This window comes from Dipodomys merriami, unplaced genomic scaffold (assembly GCF_024711535.1).
Source record: "Dipodomys merriami isolate MVZ:Mamm:240054 unplaced genomic scaffold, mDipMer1.0.p SCAF_5, whole genome shotgun sequence".
Classification (NCBI taxonomy): domain Eukaryota; kingdom Metazoa; phylum Chordata; class Mammalia; order Rodentia; family Heteromyidae; genus Dipodomys; species Dipodomys merriami.
The window spans coordinates 80,088,698-80,099,593 of record NW_027206068.1 but is presented as its reverse complement, the minus strand read 5'-3'; the positions used below and the strand labels follow the sequence as shown (position 1 = coordinate 80,099,593).

At 59.3% G+C, this 10,896-nt stretch overlaps 2 protein-coding genes across 2 annotated transcripts; one reads left to right on the top strand and one right to left on the bottom strand.

The window, feature by feature from the left end:
• The first annotated feature begins 372 nt into the window (after window positions 1-372).
• LOC138810237 (basic proline-rich protein-like) lies at window positions 373-3,277 on the top strand. The gene is made up of 3 exons (XM_069997394.1): window positions 373-491; window positions 742-1,202; window positions 2,181-3,277. The coding sequence occupies exons 1-3, from the start codon at window positions 373-375 to the stop codon at window positions 3,275-3,277; spliced, it is 1,677 nt and encodes a 558-aa protein (XP_069853495.1).
• Window positions 3,278-3,289: 12 nt separating this feature from the next.
• LOC138810236 (Kruppel-like factor 18) lies at window positions 3,290-8,188 on the bottom strand. The gene has a single exon (XM_069997393.1). The coding sequence runs from the start codon at window positions 8,186-8,188 to the stop codon at window positions 3,290-3,292; it is 4,899 nt and encodes a 1,632-aa protein (XP_069853494.1).
• Window positions 8,189-10,896: the final 2,708 nt, after the last annotated feature.

The following is a 10,896-nucleotide window of genomic DNA, read 5'->3' as shown; positions in this document are numbered from 1 at the left end:
TTAAAGTGGCCTTTACATAATGAATAATGTTCTCCTGTGTATAATTTAAGGATTTTCTAAGCTGAATTGTTCTCAAACATGAACTTCCACTAAACCACATCTTCTGAAACAAGTGTTGCACTCATCTTTGTATTGAGTTATTGCTGTTTTCACTGTTCTTCGGTCTGTTTTCCTGCCCCCTAACCTCTTGTCCTGGGCCTTGTTCCACTTCCTAATGAATCCTCAGGATGGGGGGGCAGAGGAGAGGATCTGGATTGGGTGTTTCCAGGGTGTCACTCACTTGTGCTGTCAAGCAAAGCGTCCAGGGACGTGGCGCTGACTGTCTCTCGGGGACACGTAGTCCCACACTGTAACTGTCCACGATGGACACCCATGTCTCCCTTGGCCCTGGGTTACCTCAGGCCCCGCAGCCACCCTGGCGCTGCCTCTCAGGACAGCATCCCGACCTGTGACCTGACCAGGCCTTGGCTGGAACAGCATTCTGACTTCCCGTAACTCAAAGTAAACTCATGTTTACAAACCTCTTTTAGATACATTTTTATATTTGTTTGGAGCCTTTTAAGAATAAAATGAAAATAAGACTTTTCATGATAGGCTGCGGAAGCTAAGGGGGAGCCCTTCACTGTGTAATTTGAAGGGTGAATCCTCAGACCTGCCTTTCCGCGGTGTCTTGAGTGTGGTCTGTGTGCCTGACCAGCTCGGCCTCACCCGAGGACACTCACGCACCGGCCACCCCTGAAGACGGCGTTCCTGCGAAGGGCTGGGGCGGGTGGGGAGGGCGTGGTGGAGCGCGCCCTGGAGCCCGGGCCAGCGCCTCCCCTGCCCGCCGCCGCCCTGCCCGCCGCCCTGCCCGCCGCCCTGCCCGCCGCCCTGCCCGCCGCCGCCCTGCCCGCCGCCCTGCCCGCCGCCCTGCCCGCCGCCCTGCCCGCCGCCGCCCTGCCCGCCGCCCTGCCCGCCGCCCTGCCCGCCTCCCCTGCCCGCCGCCCTGCCCGCCGCCCTGCCCGCCGCCCTGCCCGCCGCCCTGCCCGCCGCCCTGCCCGCCGCCGCCCTGCCCGCCGCCCTGCCCGCCGCCGCCCTGCCCGCCGCCCTGCCCGCCGCCCTGCCCGCCGCCGCCCTGCCCGCCGCCCTGCCCGCCGCCGCCCTGCCCGCCGCCCTGCCCGCCGCCCTGCCCGCCGCCCTGCCCGCCGCCGCCCTGCCCGCGGGTAGCTGACTGTTGCTGCCTGGCGTCCTATCTGCTTAGTTCAGGCGGTCTAGATGCTCGGGTCAGGCTCACCGGCAGCCACAGGAACAGAAACGCAACACACAATTGAGCGAAACAACTCCCTGGGCCACCACCTCCCAAGCCAGCGCCTCTGCATCCCCGGAGGAAGAACAGTGGGTGCCTGGTATGAGAGGGAGGCTGGGAGCGCGAGGGGGGGCGGAGGGGAGGGCGGAGGGGGGGCGGAGGGGAGGGCGGAGGGGAGGGCGGAGGGAGGGCGGAGGGGGGGCGGAGGGGAGGGCGGAGGGGAGGGCGGAGGGGAGGGCGGAGGGGGGGGCGGGGCGGAGGGGAGGGCGGAGGGGGAGGGGGGGCGGGGCGGAGGGGAGGGGGGGCGGGGCGGAGGGGAGGGCGGAGGGGGGGCGGGGCGGAGGGGGAGGGGAGGGGGGGCGGGGCGGAGGGGAGGGGGGGCGGGGCGGAGGGGAGGGCGGAGGGGGGGGCGGGGCGGAGGGGAGGGCGGAGGGGGAGGGGAGGGGGGGCGGGGCGGAGGGGAGGGCGGAGGGGAGGGCGGGGCGGAGGGGGAGGGCGGAGGGGGAGGGGAGGGGGGGCGGGGCGGAGGGGAGGGGGAGGGGGGGCGGGGCGGAGGGGAGGGCGGAGGGGGAGGGGCGCCCCACGCCTGGCACCGAGGGCGACAAGTCGAAGGTAACTCCTTTGTACAACTACTTAAAGACAGTACAAACACACGCGAAGATAAAAGAAGCGTGGACGTAGCCTGGCCTCGCTTGCGGTGAGGCCGCGGACGCCAGCCTTGATCCAGGGAGGGGAGACGCTCTCTGCACCCCCGGGAGGGACAGGAGGGGCAGAGCCGAGGTCTGGGCGCCCAGGAGCCCAGGCCCTCGCCGAGTTGCCAAGAGCGAGCAATCGTAACCGACACCTCGCCTCACGCCTTCGCGGGAGCTCCGGCCTCTACAGCACCGTTCCGCAGCGGGAGAGCGCCAACTGAGGGAGGTGGCCGCACACGCCGGCGGCTACGGCGGACAGTCACTGGCTGCCCCTTTGGCAGGAGGGCTAGCCCTGGCAAGCTCCCGTGAGGCACTCGTGGGTGCCGCCTTCTGGCGTGGACGCGGAAGAGCCAGGGCCTGCTGCCACCTGCATGGGACTCACTCCCCAGGGCCGGCGGCAGACCCCGCCCTCCGCCAGCGGCAGACCCCGCCCTCCACCAGCGGCAGACCCCGCCCTCCGCCAGCGGCAGACCCCGCCCTCCACCAGCGGCAGACCCCGCCCTCCCTCCACCAGCGGCAGACCCCGCCCTCCACCAGCGGCAGACCCCGCCCTCCGCCAGCGGCAGACCCCGCCCCCCACCAGCGGCAGACCCCGCCCTCCACCAGCGGCAGACCCCCGCCCTCCCTCCACCAGCGGCAGACCCCGCCCTCCACCAGCGGCAGACCCCGCCCTCCACCAGCGGCAGACCCCGCCCTCCACCAGCGGCAGACCCCGCCCTCCCTCCACCAGCGGCAGACCCCGCCCCCACCCATCGGGAGACCCCGCCCTCCACCAGCAGCAGACCCCGCCCTCCACCAGCGGCAGACCCCCGCCCTCCCTCCACCAGCGGCAGACCCCGCCCTCCACCAGCGGCAGACCCCGCCCTCCACCAGCGGCAGACCCCGCCCTCCACCAGCGGCAGACCCCGCCCTCCCTCCACCAGCGGCAGACCCCGCCCCCACCCATCGGGAGACCCCGCCCTCCACCAGCAGCAGACCCCGCCCTCCACCAGCGGCAGACCCCCGCCCTCCCTCCACCAGCGGCAGACCCCGCCCCCACCCATCGGGAGACCCCGCCCTACACCAGCGGCAGACCCCGCGCTCCACCCGGACTCCTCAGGGCCAGCGGCAGACCCCGCCCTCCACCAGCGGCAGACCCCGCCCCCACTGGACTCCCCAGGTCCGGTGGCAGACCCCGCCCCCACCCATCGGGAGACCCCGCCCTCCACCAGCGGCAGACCCCGCCCCCACTGGACTCCCCAGGTCCGGTGGCAGACCCCGCCCCCACCCATCGGGAGACCTCAGGGCCAGCGGCAGGTAAAACGGAGCCGGGCTACGGTCTGGACCCTCTGTGTCCCTTGGCAGTCAGCCTCCTTACCCGGACAGGGGACCAGAAGACAAAGCAAACAGGACAGGACCAGGCACAGGGCAGCAGTCGGCATCTTTGCTGGTCATGAGGAAGACGGAGGAAAGATAGGATGTCCTCTGTGAGGATGGACTGTCCACCGCTCAGGGTGAGGGCTCTGTCCTCTGTGATGATGGACTGTCCACCGCTCAGGGTGAGGGCTCTGTCCTCTGTGATGATGGTGGACTGTCCACAGCTCAGGGTGAGGACTCTGTCCTCTGTGATGATGATGGACTGTCCACAGCTCAGGGTGAGGACTCTGTCCTCTGTGATGATGGACTGTCCACAGCTCAGGGTGAGGACTCTGTCCTCTGTGATGATGATGGACTGTCCACCGCTCAGGGTGAGGACTTTGTCCTCTGTGATGATGGACTGTCCACAGCTCAGGGTGAGGGCTCTGTCCTCTGTGATGATGGACTGTCCACCGCTCAGGGTGAGGACTCTGTCCTCTGTGATGATGGACTGTCCACAGCTCAGGGTGAGGACTCTGTCCTCTGTGATGATGATGGACTGTCCACAGCTCAGGGTGAGGACTCTGTCCTCTGTGATGATGATGGACTGTCGACCGCTCAGGGTGAGGACTCTGTCCTCTGTGATGATGATGGACTGTCCATAGCTCAGGGTGAGGACTCTGTCCTCTGTGATGGTGGACTGTCCACCGCTCAGGGTGAGGGCTCTGTCCTCTGTGATGGTGGTGGACTGTCCACCGCTCAGGGTGAGGGCTCTGTCCTCTGTGATGATGGACTGTCCACCGCTCAGGGTGAGGGCTCTGTCCTCTGTGATGATGGACTGTCCACCGCTCAGGGTGAGGATTCTGTCCTCTGTGATGATGGACTGTCCACCGCTCAGGGTGAGGACTTTGTCCTCTGTGATGATGGTGGACTGTCCACAGCTCAGGGTGAGGACTCTGTCCTCTGTGATGATGATGGACTGTCCACCGCTCAGGGTGAGGACTCTGTCCTCTGTGATGATGGACTGTCCACAGCTCAGGGTGAGGATTCTGTCCTCTGTGATGATGGACTGTCCACCGCTCAGGGTGAGGACTTTGTCCTCTGTGATGATGGACTGTCCACAGCTCAGGGTGAGGGCTCTGTCCTCTGTGATGATGGACTGTCCACCGCTCAGGGTGAGGACTCTGTCCTCTGTGATGATGGACTGTCCACAGCTCAGGGTGAGGACTCTGTCCTCTGTGATGATGATGGACTGTCCACAGCTCAGGGTGAGGACTCTGTCCTCTGTGATGATGATGGACTGTCGACCGCTCAGGGTGAGGACTCTGTCCTCTGTGATGATGATGGACTGTCCATAGCTCAGGGTGAGGACTCTGTCCTCTGTGATGGTGGACTGTCCACCGCTCAGGGTGAGGGCTCTGTCCTCTGTGATGGTGGTGGACTGTCCACCGCTCAGGGTGAGGACTCTGTCCTCTGTGATGATGGACTGTCCACCGCTCAGGGTGAGGACTCTGTCCTCTGTGATGATGATGGACTGTCCACAGCTCAGGGTGAGGACTCTGTCCTCTGTGATGATGATGGACTGTCCACCGCTCAGGGTGAGGACTCTGTCCTCTGTGATGATGATGGACTGTCCACAGCTCAGGGTGAGGACTCTGTCCTCTGTGATGATGATGGACTGTCCACAGCTCAGGGTGAGGACTCTGTCCTCTGTGATGATGATGGACTGTCCACCGCTCAGGGTGAGGGCTCTGTCCTCTGTGATGATGATGGACTGTCCACAGCTCAGGGTGAGGGCTCTGTCCTCTGTGATGATGGACTGTCCACAGCTCAGGGTGAGGACTCTGTCCTCTGTGATGATGGACTGTCCACCGCTCAGGGTGAGGACTCTGTCCTCTGTGATGATGATGGACTGTCCACAGCTCAGGGTGAGGACTCTGTCCTCTGTGATGATGATGGACTGTCCACAGCTCAGGGTGAGGGCTCTGTCCTCTGTGATGATGGACTGTCCACCGCTCAGGGTGAGGACTCTGTCCTCTGTGATGATGGACTGTCCACAGCTCAGGGTGAGGACTCTGTCCTCTGTGATGATGATGGACTGTCCACAGCTCAGGGTGAGGACTCTGTCCTCTGTGATGATGATGGACTGTCCACCGCTCAGGGTGAGGACTCTGTCCTCTGTGATGATGATGGACTGTCCATAGCTCAGGGTGAGGACTCTGTCCTCTGTGATGGTGGACTGTCCACCGCTCAGGGTGAGGGCTCTGTCCTCTGTGATGGTGGTGGACTGTCCACCGCTCAGGGTGAGGACTCTGTCCTCTGTGATGATGGACTGTCCACCGCTCAGGGTGAGGACTCTGTCCTCTGTGATGATGATGGACTGTCCACAGCTCAGGGTGAGGACTCTGTCCTCTGTGATGATGATGGACTGTCCACCGCTCAGGGTGAGGACTCTGTCCTCTGTGATGATGATGGACTGTCCACAGCTCAGGGTGAGGACTCTGTCCTCTGTGATGATGATGGACTGTCCACAGCTCAGGGTGAGGACTCTGTCCTCTGTGATGATGATGGACTGTCCACCGCTCAGGGTGAGGACTCTGTCCTCTGTGATGATGATGGACTGTCCACAGCTCAGGGTGAGGACTCTGTCCTCTGTGATGGTGGACTGTCCACCGCTCAGGGTGAGGGCTCTGTCCTCTGTGATGGTGGTGGACTGTCCACCGCTCAGGGTGAGGACTCTGTCCTCTGTGATGATGGACTGTCCACCGCTCAGGGTGAGGACTCTGTCCTCTGTGATGATGATGGACTGTCCACAGCTCAGGGTGAGGACTCTGTCCTCTGTGATGATGATGGACTGTCCACCGCTCAGGGTGAGGACTCTGTCCTCTGTGATGATGATGGACTGTCCACAGCTCAGGGTGAGGACTCTGTCCTCTGTGATGATGGTGGACTGTCCACCGCTCAGGGTGAGGACTCTGTCCTCTGTGATGGTGGTGGACTGTCCACAGCTCAGGGTGAGGACTCTGTCCTCTGTGATGATGGTGGACTGTCCACAGATCAGGGTGAGGGCTCTGTCCTCTGTGATGATGGTGGACTGTCCACCGCTCAGGGTGAGGACTCTGTCCTCTGTGATGATGGACTGTCCACCGCTCAGGGTGAGGACTCTGTCCTCTGTGATGATGGACTGTCCACCGCTCAGGGTGAGGACTCTGTCCTCTGTGATGATGGACTGTCCACAGCTCAGGGTGAGGACTCTGTCCTCTGTGATGATGGACTGTCCACCGCTCAGGGTGAGGACTCTGTCCTCTGTGATGATGGACTGTCCACAGCTCAGGGTGAGGACTCTGTCCTCTGTGATGATGGACTGTCCACCGCTCAGGGTGAGGACTCTGTCCTCTGTGATGATGGTGGACTGTCCACTGCTCAGGGTGAGGGCTCTGTCCTCTGTGATGGTGGACTGTCCACAGCTCAGGGTGAGGGCTCTGTCCTCTGTGATGGTGGACTGTCCACCGCTCAGGGTGAGGGCTCTGTCCTCTGTGATGATGGACTGTCCACAGCTCAGGGTGAGGACTCTGTCCTCTGTGATGATGGACTGTCCACCGCTCAGGGTGAGGACTCTGTCCTCTGTGATGATGGTGGACTGTCCACAGCTCAGGGTGAGGACTCTGTCCTCTGTGATGATGGTGGACTGTCCACAGCTCAGGGTTAGGACTCTGTCCTCTGTGATGATGGTGGACTGTCCACCACTCAGGGTGAGGACTCTGTCCTCTGTGATGATGGTGGACTGTCCACCACTCAGGGTGAGGACTCTGTCCTCTGTGATGATGGTGGACTGTCCACAGCTCAGGGTGAGGACTCTGTTCTCTGTGATGATGGTGGACTGTCCACAGCTCAGGGTGAGGATTCTGTCCTCTGTGATGATGATGGACTGTCCACAGCTCAGGGTGAGGGCTCTGTCCTCTGTGATGATGGACTGTCCACCGCTCAGGGTGAGGACTCTGTCCTCTGTGATGATGGTGGACTGTCCACAGCTCAGGGTGAGGACTCTGTCCTCTGTGATGATGGACTGTCCACCGCTCAGGGTGAGGACTCTGTCCTCTGTGATGATGATGGACTGTCCACAGCTCAGGGTGAGGACTCTGTCCTCTGTGATGATGATGGACTGTCCACCGCTCAGGGTGAGGACTCTGTCCTCTGTGATGATGATGGACTGTCCACCGCTCAGGGTGAGTACTCTGTTCTCTGTGATGATGGTGGACTGTCCACAGCTCAGGGTGAGGATTCTGTCCTCTGTGATGATGATGGACTGTCCACAGCTCAGGGTGAGGGCTCTGTCCTCTGTGATGATGGACTGTCCACCGCTCAGGGTGAGGACTCTGTCCTCTGTGATGATGATGGACTGTCCACAAATCAGGGTGAGGACTCTGTCCTCTGTGATGGTGGACTGTCCACAGCTCAGGGTGAGGACTCTGTCCTCTGTGATGATGGTGGACTGTCCACCGCTCAGGGTGAGGACTCTGTCCTCTGTGATGATGGACTGTCCACAGCTCAGGGTGAGGACTCTGTCCTCTGTGATGATGGTGGACTGTCCACCGCTCAGGGTGAGGACTCTGTCCTCTGTGATGATGGACTGTCCACCGCTCAGGGTGAGGGCTCTGTCCTCTGTGATGGTGATGGACTGTCCACAGCTCAGGGTGAGGACTCTGTCCTCTGTGATGATGGACTGTCCACAGCTCAGGGTGAGGACTCTGTCCTCTCTGATGATGATGGACTGTCCACAGCTCAGGGTGAGGACTCTGTCCTCTATGATGATGATGGACTGTCCACAGCTCAGGGTGAGGGCTCTGTTCTCTGTGGATGATGGTGGACCAGCCATAGCTCATTAGTTCAGGCTTGCTGTGTTACACGCCGATGATGGACAACCCTCCTTTCTCTATATCCAATGAACTTCAAATTCAAAGTTCAGTACCTTTTGGTTATTGTTGTTGTCTGTTCTCGGGCTTAAAGTGTTTCCCTATTTTGAGTGCTCTACAGCATACAGCATCACTTATGGTTTTCTGGTGGTTAATTTAGGTAAGAGTCTACAGACTTTCCTTCCTGGGCTGGCTTTGAACCACGATCCTCAGATCTCAGCCTCCTGGGCAACTAGGATGACAGGTGTGAGCCACCGGTGCCCTGCTTCCATTTTTGAGTTTAAACAAACATTTGCACGTGCAAGAAACTATTGCCATGTAATTCTTTAAATTTGTCTATGAATGGTCTATGACAAAGTGACATTGAATTGGTAGCCAATGTTATTTTTCTGCATTTAATAGGTCTTGTACCTTCTGCACATCTACACTGCTTTTAAAGCAATGTTGCAGCAGTGATATGAAGACTCAGCACGCCGACTGTTCATTAGCATTGGCCCCTGACTGTAGCAATTTATGTGAATTTTAAAAAATTTGTTCGACCATCCTCTTTAAGTAGTTGTACGAAGGAGTTGCCACCCAACGAAGCAGTTTTTGAATATAATGCATCTTGATGAACGTATACCCTACCCACCCCTTCCTTCACTACTTAATTTTGTAGGCTATGCATTGGATTCTTGTCTGCATTTTTCTCCTCTTCTTGTCATTTGTGTGACTAGTTTTAAGCCCACTCAGGGACTGCGTACAGTGGCGTTGCTCCCCGAGAGTAGAGGGACAGGGTTGGACAAATGGCCTCCAGACACAGGCAGCCCTTGCTTCTTGGGCAACGGGGTCAGGGGTTGCCGATTTGGAAAAGCAGGACTTGGTACAATAAGCCCCCAAGATGAAAACGCTCTTTGAGCTTATTTGCCTAAAAGTGGCCTCCAGCGCGGGACAGGTACCCTCGTCCAGAGCGCTGGAGCGAGGCTGGCTGGGGTAGGGCAGGGGCTTCCCCGTCCCTCAGGGCGGAGCCTGGCGTGAGCACGCGGGAGGGCGGAGCCTGGCGTGAGCACGCTGGAGGGCGGAGCCTGGCGTGTGCACGCGGGAGGGCGGAGCCTGGCGTGTGCACGCGGGAGGGCGGAGCCTGACGTGAGCACGCGGGAGGGCGGAGCCTGGCGTGAGCACGCTGGAGGGCGGGGCCTGGCGTGAGCACGCTGGAGGGCGGGGCCTGGCGTGAGCACGCTGGAGGGCGGAGCCTGACGTGAGCACGCTGGAGGCTGCAGGTTCAGGACCTCAGTCCTTGTCTCAAGGCAAGGGAAGCCCACGTGTGGACCCGGCCGGTGCCTTGAGAGATGGTGTCTGGTGGCCACTCGCTGTCTGCCCACGCGTGAATGTGTTCGAACTTGGAACCTATCACTAGCGACTCCTGCAACAGGTCTCCAACAGGCCTGGCGAGCAGTTGTTCTGCCTAGGGTGCTGAGGAGCTGTGAGCCAGAGTGTGAGTGTGTGTGCACGCGTGCGTGCGCGCCAGTCCTGGATTTGAACCCAGGGTCTGGGTGCTGTATCTGAGCATTTTTGCCCAAGGCTAGCACTTTACCATTGAGCCACAGCTCCACTTCTGCATTTTCCAGTGGCAAATGCCTAGGGTGGCTTTGAACCACAATCTTCTGCTCTCAGCCTCCTCAGTAGCCAGGATGATGGACGTGAGCCACTGGCACTCAACCCCTTACCACGTTTTTGTTAGTCTGAAGTTGGTGTTTAAAACTAAATAGAAATTGAGAGAATTACACTATTTCCCTACTCTGTGCAAAAAAATTGAGAGACTTTTGGTCCAAATGAACTCTTTTTCTCTTTGACAGAGAGAAGAGATAAACTATAGGAGAAAGTATAATTGTCAGTCATATGTCTGATAAAATGTTATATCTAAAATATATGGGGAATGACTGAAGAGTAAGATAACAAATAACCAGCCCAAACAATGTGAATAGACATTTCTCAAAAGAGGACATACAATTTATGAGCAGGTACATGTAAAAAGCTCAACACCACTAATGTTCAGGGAAATGAACATGAAAACCACAATGAGAAGTAACCTCGCACTTGTTAGAATGGCTTCCGAGTGAAAACGTGGAGACAGGGAAGCTTGCACATTGCTGGTAGGTGTGGGCAATAAGGAAAACTATGGAACTTACTTGAAAAATCTAAAACTAAGCCAGGTACGGGTGGGCTTATGCCTGTAGTTCTGGCCACTTGGGAACTGAGATCTGGAAGATGGTGGTTTGAGGCCAGCCCAGGTCTGTGAGACACCATCTCCAAAGTAATCATCAATAATCCAGGCTGGAAGCCTGGCTCAAATGGTAGAGAGCCAACTAAGCAAGCTTGCTGAGCACGCATGTGGCTGGTACCAGCAAACAAACATAAAGCTAACCCAACTCACAAAACCCAACTAAGGAACCAAACAACCTGAACACAGACCTAGCACACCCTGCGCTCCTGCCCCTAGACAGCGGCTGCAAAGGGCCCTTCATCATGGGGAGCACAGGCACCTCTAGCTTCACCTACTCAGCAAGAAGTTCAAGCTGCTGTTCTCCCTCTTGGTGAAGTACTGGAGGTCCCTGAAAAGCATTATTTTCTCAGCTGAGCCAGAAATTCCTGCACACCAAGCCAAAGGAACACCCTCCAATTTTCCTGTGGT

Bases quoted from the DNA above. Each gene is read 5' to 3' on its own strand.
- LOC138810237 (XM_069997394.1), top strand. From the start codon at position 373: ATGTCTCCCTTGGCCCTGGGTTACCTCAGGCCCCGCAGCCACCCTGGC. The intron at 492-741 runs GTAACTCAAAGT...CCACCCCTGAAG, and splicing joins GAACAGCATTCTGACTTCCC to ACGGCGTTCCTGCGAAGGGC. The intron at 1,203-2,180 runs GTAGCTGACTGT...ACCGTTCCGCAG, and splicing joins CGCCGCCGCCCTGCCCGCGG to CGGGAGAGCGCCAACTGAGG.
- LOC138810236 (XM_069997393.1), bottom strand. From the start codon at position 8,188: ATGGCTGGTCCACCATCATCCACAGAGAACAGAGCCCTCACCCTGAGC.